This window comes from Diceros bicornis, chromosome 19 (assembly GCF_020826845.1).
Source record: "Diceros bicornis minor isolate mBicDic1 chromosome 19, mDicBic1.mat.cur, whole genome shotgun sequence".
Taxonomy (NCBI): Eukaryota; Metazoa; Chordata; class Mammalia; order Perissodactyla; family Rhinocerotidae; genus Diceros; species Diceros bicornis.
Window position 1 is genome coordinate 44471378 of NC_080758.1, and position 23010 is coordinate 44494387.

Genomic DNA, 23010 nt, shown 5'->3' on the forward strand with positions numbered 1-23010 from the left:
AATTAATTTGGGGCTGGCCCGGTGGTGTAGTGGTTAAGTGCACGTGCTCCACTGCGGCGGCACGAGGTTCACAGGTTCGGATCCTGGGTGCGCACCAATGTACCACTTGTCAAGCCATGCTGTGGTGGCGTCCCATATAAAGTAGAGGAAGATGGGCATGGATGTTAGCCCAGGGCCAATCTTCCTCAGCAAAAAGAGGAGGATTGGCAACAGATGTTAGCTCAGGGCTGATCTTCCTCACAAAAAAAGGAAAGTAATTAATCTGTGCTAAGGTACCAGGTGAGGTGAAAACACAGAACAGGCTGACAGAACGCAGCCAGATGTTTACAGAAGACTTGCCAAGACATGGAACTGTTCTAGATTGTGTTGTGGATGGGATTACTGTTCCCAATACCTCACCTCTCCTCCTATTCACACCTTTTCCCACGTCACTCTGCAGTCCCTCCCACTAGGGGCAGTGGACTTTCTGCCCCTTGACTTAGGTTCAGTCACATGACTTGCTCTGGCCAATAGGATGCTGATTTGAAATGTGCCTTTTATAGCTCCACCATAATGATGAGAAGGACCTCTGCCCTCGAGAGTCACTGAATGAACACATGTGGAACAGATGTATGCTCGACTGGCAGCAGGGAGCCAAACCCAGTTAAACTGGAGCATGAAGCAGAGCCACCCAATTGAGACAACCCAGATCAGTCAGCCTCCAGCCAATTTAACAGAAATATCATCAAGAATAAACAACTGTTGCTGTAAGCCACTGAATTCTGGGATGTTTGTTACACAGCCTTGTGGTATAGATGACCAATACAGATGGCTTTCCCAAAGGGAATCCGTAAGCCATTTAAAGACAGCTTGTCCCTCCAAGTTCACAATGAAATCAAAGCTACTTACCAGGCTCACTTTTCTTCTTTGAACCAGACTTCTTCTTTGCAGGAGCCTCTTGCTTTGGTGCCTCCTGGCTTTGGACCATATCTGCATTTTTGCCCTGGATAGGAGCTGACTCTGCCTTTTTACCCTGATTGGCAGATGCATCCACCTTTTTGCTCTGGTTGGGGGACCCTTCTGCCTTTTTGCCCTGGTTCGGGGTCCCCTCTGCCTTTTTGCCTTGATTAGGGGCCCCCTCTGCTTTTTTCCCCTGGTTCGCAACACCCTCCAACTTTGTGCCCTGATTAGCAACCGAATCCACCTTTTTGCCCTGGTTCTGGGCCCCCTCTGCCTTTTTGCCCTGGTTCTGGGGCCCCTCTGCCTTTTTGCCCTGGTTCTGGGGCCCCTCTGCCTTTTTGCCCTGGTTAGGGGCCCCCTCAGACTTTTTGCCCTGATTCTGGGCCCCTTCTGCCTTTTTGCCCTGATTCTGGGTTCCCTCCCCCTTTTTGCTCTGGTTTGGGGTTCCCTCCCCCTTTTTGCTCTGGTTCGGGGTTCCCTCCGCCTTTTTGCTCTGGTTCAGGGTTCCCTCCGCCTTTTTGCTCTGGTTCGGGGTGCCCTCCGCCTTTTTGCTCTGGTTCAGGGTTCCCTCCCCCTTTTTGCTCTGGTTCGGGGTTCCCTCCCCCTTTTTGTTCTGGTTCGGGGTTCCCTCTGCCTTTTTGCCCTGGTTCTGGGCCCCTTCCACTGGTTTGCCCTGGTTGGGGGTCCCCTCTGCCTTTTTGCCCTGATTCTGAGCTCCCTCCACTTTTTTGCCCTGATTCTGGGTTCCCTCCCCCTTTTTGCTCTGGTTCGGGGTTCCCTCTGCCTTTTTGCCCTGGTTCTGGACCCCTTCCACTTTTTTGCCCTGATTCTGGGCCCCATCTGTCTTTTTGCTCTGGTTTGGGGTACCCTCTGCCTTTTTGCTCTGGTTTGGAGTACCCTCTGCCTTTTTGCTCTGGTTTGGGGTAGCCTCTGCCTTTTTGCTCTGGTTTGGGGTACCCTCTGCCTTTTTGCTCTGGTTAGGAGTTCCCTCTGACTTTTTGCCCTGGTTTGGGTTGCTCTCTAACTTTGTATTCTGGTTTGGGGTTCCCTCTGACTTTTTGCCTTGGTTTGGGGTACCCTCTGACTTTTTTCCCTGGTTCGGGGTGCCCTCTGACTTTTTGCCCTGGTTTGGGGTTCCTTCTGACTTTCTGCCCTGGTTTGGGGTTCCCTCTCCCTTTTTGCTCTGGTTCAGGGTTCCCTCTGACTTTTTGCCCTGGTTTGGGGTTCCCTCTGACTTTTTACCCTGGTTTGGGGTTCCCTCTGACTTTTTGCTCTGGTTCTGGGCCCCCTCTGCCTTTCTGCCCGGTGCAGTGCCAGTGGCTGGAGTACTGGCCTTGGCACCCACTGGGGGCACAGCCACCATAGGCACCTCCTTGGGAGCAGCTTCTAAGACAGCAGCCTTGGAGGTGAGAACCTGGATGGAATTCACTACAGAACTGACTGCTGGTTCCACCTTTGCCACTTTTTTCTCCTTCTTCTTTTTGTCCTTAGGGGAGGAGGCCGCCTTGTCTTGGGGCATGGCTGGTACCGCGGCTACAGGAGCAGAGACCACAGGCAGCTGGACTGGGTTTGGTGCCACAGCCACTGCAGGTGCCCGCACTGGGTCTTTGAGGAGGATGGTCACGTTGGGGGATGGCTCATGGTCAGGTATCTTCCCATTGGGTTTCTCTTCCTTTTTCTTGGTCTTTCCTTTCTTCTCTACTGTTTTCTCCTTCTTTTTCTTCTCTACTTTCTGGTAGTGAGTTTTCGCCATCTCCTTGCGCTGATTGGCTAGGGCTTCTTCATACGACGTCTCCTTCATGGAGAAGGTTGACACCAGGAAGATGCCGATGGCGGAAACAACCATAAATCCACCAAAGACCACAACCCCCAAGGTTTGAGTGTCGTAAAAATCCATCCTGGCTTGCTTTCCTTTCACCTGCCAGATACATACACGTAGATTACTTTTTGTAGAAACTGAGGCATTTGACAGTTTCCATCCCTACCTCCACCCCCAAAGGTAAGGTTTCACTAATTCTTTAGATTGACAAAGTCAAAGAAGAAACAAACCCAGGCAATCTTTGATGTCACACATTCTTACCTGCCCCTCTTTAGAAGTGAGAGATTTTTATGCAAGATATGAGCAGGCCCTATTAGTGTTGGGAGCTACAAAGCATAGAGAGACGGCAGAGTGCAGGTCTATAACTGGGGCACATAGCGCCCAAGAGACTTAGAAGCCATGATCACAATTCAGGATATTCCCTACTGCAGGGGTCAAAGATGCACATGAGCAGAAGCACAGTCCAGGTGTGATAAAATGGGGAGCAGTGAGGACTCTGGCAAAAATGCCCCACTCAAATTAGGGAGCAAGTGTCACCAAGCCCTAGCTAATTGTTGTAGAAATGTTAAGCACTGTGTTGAGAGATCTTTTGCTTTTTCACATTAGGCCAGAAATCTTTTTTTCTCAATGTGAAATTGACTGATTTAAGAAATCCCAAATCAAGCAAACCAAACCTGTCTGCAGGCTCTCAGTTGCATGCATTCTGGCCAGCAGGCCCCTAGCATGCCATCACTACTCTTTGCCTTCCTTTCCCCAGTGCTAATAAACACAACCACCCACGGTCAGAGATGAGAAACTCTGCATTACAATCCTGAAAGATGATCAAGAATTTAGGGAGGAAAAATGGCCTTTTGCCAGTGAAGAGTTATGGAACCTGCAATTCACACATTAGGAAACAGGAAGTATCAGTCTTCAGAAGCCCACCACACAAAAGACTCCAGGTTTGGAATTTCATATCTAGAGGCTTCGAAGAGGGAGGGAGGACAGTGCCAACAGTCCCAATCCTCACCCTGGGGAGGCGGCCCTTTGCCTGGCGACACCCTCCAAACCAAGAGGACAAACCACCCCTTCTCACTGCCCATGGACCAAAGTCCAAAGGGTCAGAGGCAGCCAGGTCCACACCTTCCTGACTGACAGCCCAGGCAAAGTTCAACTTCAGTGAGGAACTCCAAGAGGTCTTATTTACCTGGATACACTCAACTTTTACCAACTAATTTTGATGCTATTACCAAATTCCCAGTCCCCTGAGCTGGAGAGTGAGAAACAGAGCATACGCCCCTTAAAGAGGATCAGCGATGGAATCAGTGAACAGAATGCGAGCGTGAGAAGGGCTAAGGGAAGGTGGAAAGAGAAAAGGGAGTCGAGGGGAGAAGTGAATGGCATGATCGGTACCCCACTTGCATGAACCCCCAAAATCTCTAGCCTCTGTGGCAGGCCAGGTCCAGGCCTCTCTCCCGTTGGGAGTGGGGGGGAAACAGAGTGGGAATTTCTAAATAACAATCATGAAATCCAAATTTTGACATTAGGGCATTGTAAAGGGACTAAGAGATTGTTTTAAATGTCTCAGCATTATGTTTTAAGAAAAATCACTCTCATCACCGAACAACACACGATTTCACTGTGCCTTTCAAATAAAACCCTTGCAAGAGGGTTTAAAATGCACTCCTGACAAAACTTCACAGCATGTGCTTTCCACGGTGGTAACTCCACCAGCTGCAGCTGTGACACTTCTTCCAGAATATCACTCTGGGTCTGCAGGACCCAGTCAAATTCTTCATTCCAGTAGTAACCTCTGCAAAGAAGTCCCAGGCGGGCTCATGGAGCCTTTGAATTCTAGGCAAGTGGATTCTGACCCCTGGCCATGGGTTACAACAGCATGATCCACAGCCACAGTGCTCTCATATGTGACAGTCAAGAGAAGCTGTCCCCAATTGGCCCTTCCAGGAATACACTCACAAGCTAACTGCTGAAAAGGAAACTATGTCCCACTCAGCCCTGGAGGGATCTTGTGAGTGGGAAGACAGGGACAAAAGGCTTCAAACGTTCTATGTACAAACTCCATTTCTTGGTGGGCATCCACCAACCAAAACTCTGAGTCCTCACAAGGACCTCTCAGAACTTTGCCAATGTGGACACATTCACGTGCAAAAACTACATTATAATCACTATATTCAGTCTATTCAGATGACAAAAATCCTCTGAAACACTCCCCGTCTCCAGAGGCAGCATAGCGTCAGGGACCTGGGTCCCCCTGGCTCCATAGCCCTGAGTGGCTTCCCAACCAACAACTACGCGCTCGAGGGGCGGTTTCCCGTGGAGCCGCAGGGTCACCAGGCCGATGCGGTCACGGGCCTCCTACAGCGGGGCCTGCTCCCTGCCTAGCACCGCAGGCTCTGTGCAGACACATGGTTTAGGCAGAAAAGCCAGGGTTGAAAAATCAGCCTTTAATCTTACTAGGTTAGGCAAACATGGGTACAAAAACATATTCTCTTTTGAGAGAACAGAATTGAGAAAAGCAAGCCTGGGAGAACATTTTTCCTCTGTGGCGCACCTAACTGTACGGTTTTTTTTTTGTTTGTTTGTTTGTTTGTGAGGAAGATCAGCCCTGAGCTAACGTCCATGCCAATCCTCCTCTTTTTGCTGAGGAAGACTGGCTCTGAGCTAACATCTGTGCCCACCTTCCTCCACTTTATGTGGGACGCCGCCACAGCATGGCCTGACAAGCGGTGCGTCAGTGCGTGCCAGGGATCCGAACTCGGGCCACCAGCAGCACAGTGCGCACACTTAACCGCTACGCCACAGGGCCGGACCCCCACATAACTGTATGTTTGATAGCAGCACAAATGTGTCTTCCCAATTTCTGCAGAATGGGCTGCTCCAAAAAGGAATTACATCCTCACCACTAATTTCTGAGTTAGAATTTCTTTAAAAGAAATCTTTCACAGGAAAATGAAAAGCCCTAGTGTTAAGTAGCAATATGCTGAAACATTTAAGGCTAAGGCCATGTCACCTCAGAATCTAAACGAAAGCCAGCCTTCCTGCCACTCTGCAGCGTCAGCTCAGCTGGGGTAGACACACCATGGGAGACCCCTGACTCACGGGCACAACAGAGCCAGCAATGCTTCCAAATGTGCTCTAAGATCAGCACTCCAGGGGCTTTGCTTCTGAACTCATCACCACTCATCACTGTCACAGAAGGACCCCCAGCAGGAATCTCCCCCACGGCCACACCCAGGTAGGCAAAGAATTAGGCCACATGTGTGCCCGCCCATATCCTGTATGGGCTGACCACAAAGAACCCACATTCTGTCAATTCCAGAAACTTCTACGAAATATGTACTTTGACTTACTATTGCTAGCACGGTTAGAGTGTAAAGCAGAAAGGTGAAGAAAGCAGGAGGCCACCAGTGGGCTCGGGGACCACTCCCAGGCTTGGCTGGCGGAAACTCACTGGCCCACCTTGAGGGTCTTGAGAGAACAGCTTTTCTTCTGTTCCTAGGGGTAAGAGTTGAGGGAACAAAAATAAGTGGAAGCCCCAAATCTTTTAGACATGGAATACAGGCCTGTGGCCTGGCCAGTCCAGTCCAGTTTGGTAATTGGGATTTGGGTAGGTTTTATGAAAGAAGCCTGGGGCTAGGTCTCATCACTAGCCAGCTGCTCTGCCGTGGGCCACGTGTGGAGGGGGCTCCAGATCCATTTCCTGGGCACAAGGTGACCCATCAGGAAAAGTTTAGGAAACCAAAACAGAATGACAATGACCAGAGACCCTGGCAGATACAGCTGCACCAGGATCACCACCTCCTGATTTTTTGAATATTATAAAATATTTCAAATAGACAAAAGAGTAAGAATAATATTGTGAATATCCATTTACCCACCACCCAGGTTTATCAAATATGTCTATCATCTCTCCTTCCAGAGAAAACCAGCACCCAGAATGTGTCACTAAGCACCTCCACTCATGTTTACGCTTACATTACAAATGTATCTCCACAAACAAAACCCAGTATTGCTTCAGTGTTGGTTAATGCTATAGAAATGACACTACTGTAGGTTATCATTGGGCAATACTTTTTGAATTAAACTTTGTTTTTGATATTTATTTGTATAAATACACAGTTTTAGTTCATTTTAACTCCTATGTTATGTAACCAGATCACAAATGGAAATGGGTCCATATTCCTACCAGGCATTTAGGTTTTAAAAACGTATGCTATTCACACAGAACTGTAATGTGACATGTGTCCCAGCTTCCCTGTCCCCTGTACAGATTCCTCAAGGATGTACCTAGAACTGGACCTGCTGGGTCACGGGGGGGCATGGTTACGCCACCAGTCGCTGCCCAACTGCTCCACAAAGGGGTAGTTCCGCAAAGGCCTCCTCCCTCCACCTCTCTGTCAATGTTTCCTACTGTGGTCAAACCTGAGACACGGCCCAGTTGAATGGAGGTGACATCGTATCTCCCACGGCTACTAGCCCTTCCGATTTCTTTTACTGTCTGCTACCTGCTCATATCTTTTGCCCATTTTTCTAGTGGGTTGTCTTTTTTTTTTCTGATTTATAGGTGTCCTTTACATATTTTGGATATTAATCATTTGTTGTTTTAGACATGTTGAAGTCTATGGTTTCTCTTTCAACCAATATAGTGGTTTTCAAATTACCTATTAATGGAGTCCAATTTACTAACATTTGCCTTTATGGTTTGTCATTCTTGTTTCACAGCTACTACCCTACTGCCATAGGGAGAATCAGTTTCCTTTCTCTTTTTTTTATGGAAAAAGTGTTACTATCCTTTAAACTTAAATAATCACTCATTTATGTTGGATAGAGGCAATACATCCCTCCAGCTCAAGACTCAAAAAGAAGGAGATGGTTCGTATAGAGTGAAAAATCTCCCTTACGCCCGTGACCCCCTGCCACCCAGGTTCCAACCATTATGAACAGAGTCATCTTATTGTTTAGAAATTATTTTCTTCTAAAAACCTCAGTAATGCTTTTCATGGTTTTTTAATCACCTGGAATTTGCTTTGGCAAATGATAAGAAATAGTGACATAACTTTTCCCCATCAGTTTAATGACCCAGCACCATTTCCTGACTGGTCTACCCCCAAGCCCCTCCCAACTTACACAGTCACCCTCTGTCCCACAAGTCTGAAATATGTGTGGATCTCCTACTGGACTCCACACTGTTTCACTGCTATATTTATCTATGCCCTGCATCAACACCACATTTTTGGCCTATACATCCCCTCCAAAAATTCTACTGGGATTCTACTGGAATCGTGCTGAATTTACAGAAGAACTTAGAGAGAACTGACACTGTACACTGTGGGAGCTTGCCATCAATGAATATAGTATGCTAGAGCACTACATTGATTAAAATGTTCCTCCTTACTTGCAAAGAGCTTCTATGATCTTCTCTATAAAAGTCTTACCCATCTCGTTTGTTGTTAAATTTAGGTTATGGCTATTTTTAAATGTACTGGGAAAAGATATCTTTTGTAAATTACTTTTTCTGTTTCTAGCTGTAGACAACCAGCAAAGCTATTCACTTTTGCATATGAGCCATTTACCCAGGTACACTAAACTTGTCAAATCTAGAAGTTTGTAGATTCTCTTGGATATTCCTCATAAAAAAAAAAAATCACCTAAGAAAAAAGACAGTATTGTTTCTTGCTTTTTTTTTCTTTTTTTTTTTTTTTGTTTTGTTTTTGTGAGGAGATCAGCCCTGTGCTAACATCCGCCAATCCGCCTCTTTTTTTTGCTGAGGAAGAGGGCCCTGGGCTAACATCTGTGCCCATCTTCCTCCACTTTATATGGGACGCCGCCACAGCATGGTTTGCCAAGCAGTAGGTCGGTGCGCGCCTGGGATCCGAACCAGCGAACCCCAGGCCACCGCAGCGGAGCGCGCGCACTTAACCGCTTGCGCCACCGGGCCGGCCCCTTGTTTCTTGCTTTTTAAGCTGCACTAGCTCTCCTTTCTTTTCCTTGTCTCACAGATCTGGCTAAGACCTCTGCAGCAGTGCTGGTCAGGGTCAGAGGGGGGACTTCCTGGTCTCACCCGAGTCTCCACTTCTAAGTTTCACTATTAGATGTGGTGTTGACCGTGGGTTTTTAGTAGAAACTTTTTATCAGGTTAAGCTATCTTACACTCCTAGTTACCTTTTCTTTTCTTTTGACAACTGAGTACTGTATTTTAGCAAATGCTTTTTATCACTTGACATCTTCTCTAATCTGAAATGGGTTGAATTACAATAATATATATTGTAATGTTAACTCACAGATGGTTCTTATACTATAAACACTTCTTGATGGTGGGTCTTTTTTAACATATCACTAGACGTGATTCACATTTTTATGTGGGCCTTTTGTGTGTGCGTTTAAGTGAGGAAAGTCAGAGGTCACACAGATGGTTCTTAGTGGTCTTGGCTGCAAGGTCACTCAAGTCTCATAAAATGAGCTAATTAAGGATCACCCCTTTCCCCTGTTCTTTGTAGGTTTGGAAGAACTTGCCTATGAAACTGTCAGGATCTGGTGTTTACAGACCTGTTTGTAGAGGGTGGAGGGCAGGTAGAGAGCTGATTTTTAACTGCTGTTTCAATTTCAAGGATGACTCCATAACTAGCTTTTGGGTGTGCGATCCAATCCATACAGGCATACCTCATTTTGTTGCACTTTGCAGATATTACTTTTACAAGACCCTCAACGAGCAAAAAGATGATAACTTAGTGAAGGCTCAGATGATGGCCACTATTTTTTAGCAATAAAGTATCTTTTAATTAAGGTAAGTACATTTTTTTTTTAGCTGTAATGCTATTGCATACGTAATAGACCACAGTATAGCGTAAACATAACTTTTATATGCACTGGGAAACCAAAAAATGTGTGTGACTTGCTTTACTGCAGTGGTCTGAACACAACCTGCATTATCTCTGAGGTATGCCTGTATAATTAATTTTCATTATTCCTTCCTCCAACTTCCACTGGTTTATTCTGTTCTACCTTCTTGACATGGACATTTATTAATTTTCAGGGCTTTCTCTTTTCTTGTAGCAAACATTTAAGGCAATAAATTTCCCTCGAAGTACTGCTATAGCTTCACTCTACAAGCCACAACACACAGTATTTTCATTAGTGTTCTGTTGTCAGTATTTTCTAATCCCTATATGATCTCTTTGACTTGCGAGGTGGCTGTGTCCTTAACACATTGGGGCTTTGAATTATCATTGATAATTCCTAATTTAATCACACTGTCATCAGAGAATCCGTTCTGTGTGATATAGGTCAAAGCTTTCAGACCTTTAACCATGATCCAGAAAAATAATTTTTTACATGACACAGGACACACACACACATAAATGCACACTAATATGACAGGTATATGTATGTATATACATATAAATAATAAAACTTTCATGAAACAACTCAATATTAGTATGTGTGATGCACTGGTATCTTCTACGCCACTAAAAAATTTTAAAAAGTTTTTCACAACCAACTGAATTGACTTTGAAGCCCACAGTAGACTGGGCCTACAGTTTGAAAAACACTGATTTAGATTGTATTTGGTGAGTTTTGTTAGACTGTGGTCCATTTTTATAAATACACATGTACCCTATGGAGTGAAAGTTTCTACGTGTATTCTTAGTTCTGGCTTAATAATCTTCTACAGAAGCATACTTGTTTTTTGCCTGCTTAATTTAATAGCTATTGAGAGCTTTAACAATCTCCCACCAAGATCAATGGATTTACCAATTTCTCCTGGGAAATCTGTCAACTTGCGCTTTATTTGGAGGCCATCTCATTAGGTGAACGTAAGATCAGAAGTGTTACATCTTCCTGATAAAGTAGCTGCTATTTCTCCCCCCCTATATAGTGACCCTCTTTGTCCATAATAATGATTTTTTTCATTGAAGTCTAGTTTGTCTGATTATTTTAAAAGTTATACCAACTTTTGGGGGTTAATATTGGCCTAGAATCATTTTCTATTCTTTACTTGCAACCTTTCTGTGTTCCTATGTTGTAAGTGGAGCTCTTAAAAATAGCATATAGCCAGATTTATTTTAGGAACAGTGTAGCAAATTGTCTTTTTAACTGGTAGGTTTACTTCATCAGCATCTACTGTGATTTCCTATACAATTGGACTCATTTATACCCTTATCTTGTGCTTCCTATTTATAATACTTTTTCTTAGCTCATTCTTCCCTTCTTTTTTGCATTCTATTAATCTATTTAAGTTTTATCCCGTTCCTCCATGGTGTTCGGAAGTTATACATTCTATTTCTATTTTTTTAGTGAGTACTAAAATTATGATTAAAATGTTTTTTATCCTCATATTTTCCTAACATGCATCCCTGACCTGACTTCACCAATGCCGCTTCCCCACCAGTGGAAGATCCGTAAAAGGCCTGAGTCTGGTGCCCTTCCATCTGCCATGAGCTCCTTCTCCATCACACACAACAAAACTAGTCATTTTTTCCAGACAGCTGATGTTTAAATTACCCAAATGTTTACCCCTTTATTTGCTCATCACTGCTTCCTGGATCCACTCCCTTCTTTTTGTGTCTTCCCAAAGTACATCCTCAACTAGTTCTTTCAGCAAGGATCTCTTCTATCTATCTGTCTATCTATCTATCTATCTATTTATTTATTGTGAGGAAGATCAGCCCTGAGCTAACACCCATGCTAATCCTCCTCTTTTTGCTGAGGAAGACCCCTCTGAGCTAACATCTATTGCCAATCCTCCTCCTTTTTGTTTTTTTTCCCCCAAAGCCCCAGTAGATAGTTGTATGTCACAGCTGCACATCCTTCTAGTTGCTGTGCGGTGGGACGCAGCCTCAGCATGGCCAGAGAAGCGGTGCGTCGGTGCGCACCCGGGATCCGAACCCCGGCCGCCAGTAGTGGAGTGCGCGCACTTAACTGCTAAGCCACGGGGCCGGCCCCCATTGGATCTCTACTTGATAAACTTTCTCAATCCTTAGAGCCCTGAAAAAAGTCCTTTACTTCACCCTCATCATTCTTCAGGAATGGATTAACTGAGTATAGAACTCCATGCTCACAGTTAATTTTCTCTCACTGCTTTGAAGATATTATTTTGTCTTCTGGCTTTTTTGGGGGGTAGGAGGTAGGTACTACTGAGAAATACGCTGTCATTCAATCTGTCATTCCTTTATAATACCATTTTAAAAAAAAATCTCTCATACTTTTAGATCCATCTTTGGGGTTCTATAGATTCAACAAAGTATTTTTAGGTGTGTATTTATTTTTATTTACTTTATTCAGGCTCATTATGCTGAGTTTGAAGAGTCATGTTTTCATCAGTTCTGGAAAACCCTTGGCCACTTAGTTCCTTGAAAACTTTCCTGCCCCTGTTTCCTTGCGGTATAATTCCTCACTAGACCTCAGTCTCCTGTGTTACCATCTGGGAAACTCCTCAGACGTATGTTCCACTTCACCAATTGTCTCTTCTGCTGAATTTAACCAGCTCTATAATCAGTCTTTTGAGCTATTTTATTTGTTTTTTTCAAGTCAGCCTGGCTTTTTTCCTAGTATTATTGTTTTCCATTAATGTTTTTCATTACCCACTTTTATATCTTTAGTAGTGATTTTGTAGCATGTCTCTGATGGTATTTTATCAGTGGCAATCTGTCTGGGCTGAGTTGTGGGACTGTCTCTAAAGAACTATTTTATCTTTGCTTCAATCAGGTGCTCAGAGAAATCAGCAGCCAAGCACTAATTTTTACAGGAGGCATGGACCTCCGGTTACCAACTCTTCAGAGACTTTGCCTCCCCTGCCTCAGGACAAACAGATAAGCTCCATGTGTCGTCTTCCCTTGCCACCTTGCCACCGAAGACACCGGTCTGTCCTTTCCTTGCGCCTGTGCCCCTTCAAGGGCACAGGTTTTACATGGGTATATGAGGGGAGGCTCAGGTCTCACTCCCCACCTTAGACAAAGCCCTGTCCCCACCTGGACATTAAAGCAGAAGGCCAAAGACAATGCCCCACCCACACCTCAGGGTCAGTTTACTCCTGGTCCCAGTCACTCCCCTCACCCTTGGTTTACGGCCTCTGGTAATCTCTCTTACTGCTTTACAAGCTCAGCTATGCTTTTTAAAGAATGCTCGTTTACTTTATCTGACATTTCTAAATGTTTGGAGAAGAAAGTTTTCAGATCATCTGATCTAAAATGTTAAGTGTAATCTCCGATTTTTTTTTTTTAACCCAGAGAAAACTAAGAGAAAATGCAGTAACTTAAAAGACGTATTCTGAAATGATTTATATCATGTTTTCAGAGGATGGAAATAACTGACTTCCTACTTTAAAGAAACAATGCTACTTATTTTAAAGAAAGATTGAAACACTAAAAATAGAAATGTATTCTATTATAAGCTTTTGCTTATTTATCGGCCATTTCAGATTCAATTTCTATGCCTAAGGGAAAAAATAAAGAATTGACATGTTTTTGTGTTTCTCCAAAATGACAGTCTTGGGAAAAGTAGGTACTTAAACAGATCTAAATCTTCTGAGAGCTTACAAGAAGCCTACAGGCTTCACCTCATTAATGAAGACAGCACGCCTGCAAGGTAGGAATCAGGAATGCTGACTTCTCAAAATGGACACGCACAGTCAAGATATGCTGGCCCACGACACAACTCTTAGCACAGAAGACACCACGTTCCCAGAAAGCCCACATCAGACTTCAGCACCGTATCCAAGCAAACCTCAGCACACCAACACTTATCGAGTGTTTGCTGAATGAAGGCACTTCTAAACATGACATCAGGATAGGGGTCGCTCATTTATAGGGTTATATGCTTACATAGACCACAGCTAAACAGAAAAACACAGGTGTCCTGGTAGAGGAAAATAATGCACTGTGGGGTCTTACACATTTTGGCAACAGTTATTTCTTAGTTTTTCATAGTTTTTACACTATTGCAAATGGTGTCTCTTTTAAGTTCCATTTTCTTTTTGTTGCTGGTATATAGAAAAGTAATTGATTTCTGTAGGGTGATTTTTCCCCCCAACAACCTTGCCTAATTCTAGTAACATATTTGTAGATTTTTAAAAAACTTTACTACATATTTAAGCGCACTGCCTTTGAATTACAGTTTTGCTCCTCTCTTCCCAATCTTCATATCTTCTGCTTCACTTTTCTTACATTTTTGCACAGGGTATAGGACCTGCAACACAACGCTCCAGAGAAGAAACGACAGCGCGCAGCCTGTCTTCCTGACGTCAAAGGTGAAGATTTAGGCGTCTTGCTATTGAGTGTGATGTTTGCTACGGGCTTTTTATAGACATCCTTTTTATCAGGTTCTTGGTTCAGTCTTGATAAATAAATTTCTAGGAAAATACAACATGTTATCAGAACTTGCAAAATTATTACCATGTTCAAATGTACAGAAGGTCTTCTATGTATGATATAGGGTACAGCCCCCTCCTCTGGATCCTTCAGATATTTTTAATAAATACCTATGACACTGATTTAATTTATTTTTATGCTGCACAAGTTGTTCATAATAATCATGTATCTTTTTAATGTCAACCATATCTGCAGTGAAGTCCCATTTTACATTCTTGATACTGATTATCTGATCTTTTTCACTTTTTCTTGATCAATTTTGCTTGATATTTGTCAACATCATTCATATTTTGTAAGAATGAAGTTTTGGCTTTGTTGAACTTCTCTACTGCATATTTACTTTCTGTTTCATTAATTCCTTCTCATTGTTACTTCCTTCTGATTGGTTTATTTCACCTTTTGTAAGTTCTGAAGACAGATGCTTACTTAGCTCATTCATTTTCATCTTTTCTTCTTTTTTAACATATGGAAAGTTATAAATTTCCTTGTAAATAATATTTTAGCTACATCCTACACGTTTTTTTTTTTTTTTAAATAGTTTTATTTATTTACTTTTTTGTGAGGAAGATCAGCCCTGAGCTAACATCCATGCTAATCCTCCTCTTTTTGCTGAGGAAGACTGGCTCTGAGCTAACATCTATTGCCAATCCTCCTCCTTTTTTTTGTTCCCCAAAGACCCAGAGATAGTTGTATGTCATAGTCGCACATCCTTCTAGTTGCCGTATGTGGGACACGGCCTCAGCATGGCTGGAGAAGCGGCGCATTGGTACGCGCCCGGGGTCCCAACCCGGGCCGCCAGTAGCGGAGCGCGCACTCAACCGCTAAGCCACCAGGCTGGCCCCTCTATTTACCTTTTTATTCATATTTCTAGTTTAACTCAACTGTGGTCAGACTATCTACTCTCTCTATATAATTTCAATCCTTTGATATTTGTTTACTTTTACTTTAAGACCCTGTACACAGCCAATCTTTGAAAATTTTGAAGCCGAATATGTAGTATTAGCGGGCTGCAGTGTTTTATTTATATATAGTCATAGATAGACCACATTCCTAATTTTGTTCAAAGTTCTAATCCTTTTTGATTTTTGTCTGCTTAGCTGTCAATTAATGAGAGCATGTGCTAAAATTCTCTACTACGATTAAAGATTTGACCATTACTGGTAATTCTATCAATTTTTGTTTTATATATTTTGTGACCATTATGAAGTGACCTTTTCTCTCTATAATATTTTTTGTTTGTTGAAGTCTATTTTATATAACAATAATAACACTAGTGTTTTGAAATATTTCCATAGTATATCTTCTTCTGTTCTTTATTTTCATCCTGCTTCTTGTAAACAGCACAAGAGCTGGATTTTTCAAATCCAATATATCTGTACGTTTTAACTGGAGTATTTAGTAAATTTACATTTAATATGAATGCTGATATATTTGAGTTTAAATCTATAATCTTATTTTGAGCTATTTTCCCACCAGTCCTAGGGTTCTTTGTGTCTCCTTTCTTATCTCCTTTCCGGTTTTTTTTTTTTTTTTGTGAGGAAGATTAGTCCTCAGCTAACATCTGTTGCCAGTTCTCCTCTTTTTGCTGCGGAAAACCGGCCCTGGGCTAACATCTGTGCCCATCTTCCTCTACTTTATATGAGACGCTGCCACAGCGTGGCCTGATAAGTGGTGCATCGTGTGTGCCCAGGATCCCAACTTTCGAACCCTGGGCCCCAGAAGCAGAGCGCGCGTGCTTAACCGCTACGCCACGGGGCCAGCCCAGGATTGTTTTTTAATCACACTATTTTTTCCCCCTCTACTATTACAGAATACACTTTCTATTCTTTAGTAATTACCTTTAAAAACTAATAACACGCAGCATTCACAAAGTTCAAAGTTAAACAAAACTTTACTCTTCTCCACTAATTCCATTACCCCTTTAATTTCATGTTATTGTTTTCATGTATTTAATCCTATCCCTTTTCAGCCCCCTCCCCACTGCCAACATTATTATTATTCTTTTACATTAGTTAGAGCTGCCCAAATATTACCACCTTCTCTATCCTTCCTTGCTTGTACATCTCACTCTCCCCATTTGGCATTACTTTCATTCCAACAACATCCTTGAGAATTTCCTTTGGTGAAGATCTGTCGGTAAGTAACAGTCCTGGTTTTCGTCTTAAAAGTGACCTTCACTTCACCCTCTTTTTTTTTTTTTTATAATTTTATTTATTTATTTTCCCCCCAAAGCCCAGTAGATAGTTGTATGTCACAGCTGCACATCCTTCTAGTTGCTGTATGTGGGACGCGGCCTCAGCGTGGCCGGACAAGCGGTGCGTCGGTGTGCGCCCGGGATCCGAACCCAGGCCGCCGGTAGTGGAGCGCGCGCACTTAACCGCTAAGCCACGGGGCCAGCCCTCACCCTGACTCTTGATTTCTTCCTTCGGCTGCTGTATCACTATACTGTCTACATGGGTTTTTTTTTTTTTCTTTTTTCGGATGGGTGTCTCATCCTTCTGTAAAATTCTCAGTCATTATCTCATCATATACTGACTTTGTCCCATAATCTCTCCTCTCCTGGAACCATAATTAAATGCACTTCTCAGTCTACCTGCCTGGATTCTTAATTGGTCTTACAAATTATTCATCTATTTGGTTCTAGGATGAAATCTGCATATTTCCTTCTGCTCGATCGTCCAGTTCATTTATTCTCTTCAATCTGGGTTTTTAATTACAATTATCGAGCTGCTCATGTCTAGAAGTTGTAGCTGATTTCTTTTTCAAATTTGCTAGGTCATTTTACTGCTTCCTTTCCTTGGAGGCACTGTCGATCTCGTCTGGTACTTTAAGAATAGTAGGAAGTGTTGTTTGCAATCGGTGTCAACCCCTCCACTGCCTTGTGTTTTCACGGATCTGTTTCTGCTGGTCCTCATTCACAGTGCTCTGCATTCTTTGTGCTTAGTTACCCTTACCTAGGGACTGCTCGTTTTCCTGTGAAAATTACACCTGGGGCTTCCCTGAGCCTAGGATACAGGTGCAGTCCTTCAGAGATCTGCTTGCTTGTGGACTGACCAAGGGGCACTATCTGCCTGGGTGGACTGTAAAATAAAGAATTTTAAAATCGGCTTGAGAATTTCCTACCACTTAGGTCACGGGATCTGCATGAGGGACAAGCTGTGAGGACAACTTCTCAGGAGGGGAATGGGCTTACTTCTGACTCGCCTTCTCCCTGGAGGTGTAGCAGCCCTCTGTGGTTCCAGCTATAGAGAGCTGCCCACCTAGATCTCTGCCCACTCTGCCCAGAGGTGCCATCAAACCTCAGGGTTTGCCCAATTTGCCAAACGCCCTCAGGGTTGTGCATTACCGTCCAGAGTCACTCTTTTTACTGAGTTTCTGGCCTCCCAACTATCTTCCTCACTATATTCCAAGCCATTCAATGCTTTCAGAAGGTGTTTTTATCTGTTATGTAGCACTTGCCCCACCCCACCCCAGAGACTGGTCCAGACTACCCAGTCTACCCTATCACCAGAAACACAGTGCCCATTCCTTCTTTCAGCTTTGGACCTTTGGCACTGTTGTCACTCCTCGACAAACCAAATCCCAGCCAACCAAACTCTGAAAAGAGAAAGGAGAGCATCCCTGCTACGTGACAGGAGGGCTGGCTGTGCACGGGAGAATTCCAAATCCCGATCTGCATATCCATCAATCCCGGGACGAGGGGAGTGTCCCTGCACCACCAACCCCCGCCTCTGCACAGGGATTGCAGGAGGTGGGCAGCCTTTCAGATTAGAAATGTGTGGGTCAGGGCTGAATGACATCTGGTCCGCAACTGCTGGCTCCTGTGTTTTTAAGAAATCCACTTAATACTCCAGCACTCATTATATTAACCCGGGGGGGCGGGGGGGGGGGCGGGACCTGATGAAGAACTCAATCTCCATACCAGATTCTGCTGAACTCCTCCCTTCCCTAACTACCACCAGAAGAGCTGCTGGCTAAGAGACAGCATTTGTTCTTTGGCAATAAAATCTGACCCTCTTTCACAGGCCCTTTGGAAAGCCCACCTTTTATTAAGGAATTTCACAGCCAAACCCCCGCTTCTCTATGACAAAGGAGAACTGCAGCAAGAGTGAGTTACTTTTTTGTGTGTGTGAGAGGAAGATCAGCCCTGAGCTAACATCCATGCTAATCCTCCTCTTTTTGCTGAGGAAGACCGGCCCGAGCCAACATCTATTGCCAATCCTCCTCCTTTTTTTTTTCCCCAAAGCCCCAGTAGATAGTTGTATGTCATAGTTGCACATCCTTCTAGTTGCTAGTTGCTGTATGTGGGACGTGGCCTCAGCATGGCCAGAGAAGCGGTGTGTCAGTGCGTGCCCGGGATCCGAACCCGGGCCACCAGCAGCGGAGCGCGCACACTTAACCGCTAAGCCACGGGCCGGCCCCAAGTTACTTCTTATTAATAACAATGGCAACTCAAACTTCATTCTGGTTCCTGTTAGAAGTCAGCCATTGTATAATATACTCCAAGCTCTCATATACTGCTGGTGGGAGTATAAATTAGTACCAGCCCTTGGGAAAAAATCTGGCACTCTCTCCTAAAGCTGGGCACATGCCTCCTTGTGGCCCTGCAATCCCACTCCTAGGAACAGACCCAATGGAAATGTGGACAAGCGCTCACCAAAGTCAGAGGCAAGACTTTATACTTTATAATATAATGTAATTTTTATTACATTTAAGGCCTAAATTAGAAACTATCCAAGAACCCATCCCTAGTGAAATGGATAAACTTGACGTAGTCACACACTGGAGTACTACATAGCAATGAGAGAGAACTAGCCCGAATTGCACACATAATGGTGAATGGAAGACACAAAAGAGCGCATGCCATGTGATTTGTTTACGTCGAGTTCAAACACAGGTGGAACAATCTGTGCGCTGGAATAATCAGGAGAGTAGTCACCCTCCGGGATGGGCAGCAACTAGAGGGGGCACACGAGGAGTTTGTGGGAGATGGTACTTCTTGATCTGCTGGTTAAACAGGGTGTTTAGTTTGTGGAGGTTTATTGAGCTGCAGACTCATGACAATGCATTTTTGTATATGAGTATTTTACTCTAGGAAAGAGTTAAAAAAAAAAACATATGCCAACTTTGGTAGGAGAATATATCACACGGCTCTTGAAGGAGCGTCTTCAATGCCCGGAGAATCTGTTAGAGCACTTTCACTCCTGCGACCTCCCAGCCCTCTCACGTGCATACGCGATGTTGCCCCCACCAAAGACAGGGGGGCAGCTGGGCCAGGGTCAAGGTGGGCAGTCACTCCTGCCTTCACTGTCCCACAGACCCCCACCGTCCGTGGCCATGCCCACTGCGCTGTCCTCCTCACCGACTGGTAAAAATCAAACAGTTCAGAAGAAGGCTCAGGAGCTTCCCGTCGAAGAGGGAAGTGATTTAACACAGAAGATAGTGGCTGGGCTTCAGAGTCGTGGCTAAAGTTGACCTTTTAAATGTCCCTCGACACATCACTAAAAAGACTTTCATTTAGGGTGTCGATAATTCATTTATTCTTCAGCATTGACTCTTTCCTTCCCTCAATCACTGTGATTACTACTGAATTCCAAAAATTACATTTTTCTATCTTATTACTATAAATATCTAGAACTCACAAAGAAATGAAAATGTATTCAACAGAAATAAAGCTACATCTAATTCCATTCAGCATGAGTCTTAATTGAAAAGGAAATAGTTTTGCTGTAGCTGAGTTGTACATGTAAACACTGAATGAGAAGTTCCAGAAAAGCAACCGCCTGGGCTTAGGGCCAGAAGCTAGTCTTTCAGTGTTCCACGTAAAATGAGTCGGCCAGATCCTGCCGTCAGAAAGGGCTAGGAATCTAGGATCTACTTGTCATTTCTTTGCTTAAAAGCAAAAGCAGGAGGAGAGGAGGAAAAATGAAGGCTGGGGCTAGGCCTGGGACGACTCTTCCAACCAGCCACCTGCCCCACCTCCCCGCTCCTGCGCAAGCCCACGTGGGGGGGCGGGGGGTCGTCTCATGGGCTCCTCTGACGCCTCAGCCTGAGGAGGTCTACTCAAAGGAGAGAGAATGAAGCGCCAACTACAAGAAAAGAGTTTTCCCTCCTACCACTAAGCAACACTCTTGCTCATTAAACACAAAATCCACCACTTTTCAGAGCGAGCCAGCACATTGTTCAAATCAAAAATAACGTTTTGTCTCCCAGTGAGTGCGTTGCTGCTGATCCGCTGAGTTACTCTGAGGTCCGCGAACGCCCATCAGCGGCGCAGTAGCGCTACAGGATGCTCGCTGCCACTCTCCCCGAGCGGGCCGAGCACCAGGGCGGCCGGTCCTGGTGAGGCCCTGCATGGAGGATGGACTGTGGAGAAACAGGCAGCACTGAGATAAACATCACTGGCCTGAAGGCTCATGCCCTTTGGGAGAGAGCAAAGGCCCACACCTTCCCCTAAGGGTCACCTCAACCCCCTGGCCTCTGCTGGCAGAGCAGGATCGTGCGCATTTGACAGTGCCCTCCACAAGTGTCAACAACTGTCAACTTCCCAACTGGAGTCAGGCTGGAGGGAATCCAAAAGTCACCTGGCTGTGGAATACAGTTTTCGTGTTTATATTTGATGCTCTAGGAATCCAGACTACTTCAGGCTAAATAATAATATACTCGTAGAACTCGAGCAACTAGAAAATCCTCTCTGCATCAACTCAGCAAGGATGGGCATCCACTGTGTGCCAGTCACTGTGCCAGGCATTAGGGATACCTCAGGAAACAAACAGACACATCCCTGCATTGGTAGAGCTTATGCTCCGGAGACAGAGATGACAAAGCCAGCCGCGTATGCAGCATGTCAGGTGGTGATAATGAAGAGAAAGCCATCCAGAGAAGTAGGAGGCACAAGGAGTGGAAGTGGAGGACAGTCAGGGCCTGTCACTTTAAAAAGGGTGGTCAGAGAGGTAACGTTTCACAGACCTGAAGAAAGTGGGGGAGTAAGCCACGTGGCCATCTGGGAAAAAGTGCCCCATGGGGAGCAACAGCACGTGCAAAGGCCCTGAAGCAGAAAAAGCCTGAGAAACAGGGAGGAGGCCAGTGTGACTGGAGCAGAGCACAAGGGGGATGGCAGAAGTGAAGCCAGAGCAAAAGCGGAGCCCTTGGAGGCCACCGTAAAGACTCTGGCCAAGGAGGGTCTTGAACAGAGAAGTGACATGATCTGCTCTGGGAATAGACTAGAAGGCAGGGGGTGAGGGCAAAAGCAGGGAGACCACTTCAGAGCTAGTGAAATAACTGAGGAGAGAGCTAAGAGGGGCTTGGACCAGCGGGGTACCGGTGGCAGTGGTGAGAATGGCTGAATTCCAGCTCTACTTTGAAGGTGGAGCTGACAGGATGTGCTCTGCGCAGGACACCAGGACAAAAAAGCAAGGAGTTAAGGATAAACCCAGGTTTGAGGCCTGCAAGACGGAGCCATCTGGCCTAGTTTCACTTTACAAGAGGAGGAAACTGTAGCCCAGGGAGGAGGAAAGTCATGCCCAAGGTCACAGCACTTACTTCTGGGATCAGAATCCCCAACCAGCGCTTCTCCCACTCCCCGAGCTGCAGCCCAGCGGGAGACACTGGTGACCACTCAGGCCGCACCCAATGCCCTCCAGTCCTCTCTGCTCAGATACTGGACTGGACAGTGCCCCCTCAGGGACCGCCAAGCCCCAAGCATGTGATGTAAATTAGGGTGGCATGCTGGTGAGCAGGAGTTCAGGCCCTGCCCAGAGAGGGCGACCACAGTCCATGGTTGTTATGCAAGAAAGCAGACCTGGTGTGCCCAGAAATTCTAATTTTCCCCAGGAGAACCCCAAAATCTAGATTTTTAACAAAAAAAAATCTCCATTTTTAAAAACTGTCTCAATTGTTTAGTAACAAAGGGCTGGCCAAACAAATCTCATGGGCAGGCCAAGTTCAGTCCACGCAGGCCACCAGCTCAGAACCAGTCTCCAGACAGCCTACAAAAGACCTCATTCACTCACACCTCCACCAGGTGAGGGCATGCAATTAAAGCTTTGGGGTTAAGATGGTCTTTCATTCCAACTTTTGAGCCAGCAGTGATATTCATTATCACTATAAATAGCTGATAACTTCCAGCACAATCTTAGTGGACCTCCTCTCTAACCACCAAGAGAGTAAATAGCTCCCCATCATTTGAGGTTCTTCATTAACTTTGGTTTTATGTTATTCTAGATAGAGAACTGAGGTGAGCCCACTCGTACAGCCAAGAACTCAAAAATTCTTTGTTTTTAATGAAAAAAAATTTTTATTGAGGTAACATTGGTTTAAATATTATATAAATTGCAGGTGTACATCATATTTCAATTTCTGTGATGACTACATCATGTTCACCTTCCAAAGTCTAATTGCCATCTGTCACTGTACACATGTGCCCTTTACCCCCAGATACTATCCAATGATCCTTTCAAAATTATGAGGAGCATAACAGAGTCCTGCAAACAGTCACCCAGGAAACAACTCATGCCAGCCAAGTATGAAACACCAGCATATTGGAACGTGTAAGGTTTAGGGACCAGCAGCTGTTCCAGTCTTGCCCAAATAAATTTAGAAATTACCAAACTTTCTTTACAAATTAAAGCTGCTTCCATTACTAAACAGGCGGGAGATACACCTGTTTATCTTAAGTGCCACTCATAGCACTTAAAGGAAATGCACTGGATGTGTCTGGTTTTTAGACGTGGGAGTCAGATTGCCTGTTTCAGAAGACTCATCAGAATTTGTCTGCTAAGAAAACAGCCTCTTAGGACATCCCTGAGTTAATTTTCCATAATGCTAAGTGGCTCTCTTGCCCAGGGTCTCTCACTTGGAATTAAATATTTACTTTCCCTACACGCC

General features: G+C 44.6%; 1 protein-coding gene across 5 annotated transcripts in view; it reads right to left on the reverse strand.

Annotated features, from left to right (window-relative positions):
* Positions 1-23010, reverse strand: part of RRBP1 (ribosome binding protein 1) — a 67665-nt gene that overhangs the window by 40972 nt on the left and 3683 nt on the right. For 4 of the 5 annotated variants that reach the window (XM_058563270.1, XM_058563271.1, XM_058563268.1 and 1 more), the window contains exon 2: positions 889-2857. In XM_058563270.1, coding sequence (XP_058419253.1) covers positions 889-2836 — 1948 coding nt within the window. In that variant the 5' untranslated portion in view covers positions 2837-2857. Of the gene's footprint in view, positions 1-888; positions 2858-6108; positions 6224-23010 lie in introns of those variants that run through there. The other variant, XM_058563272.1, reaches the window with a different exon arrangement.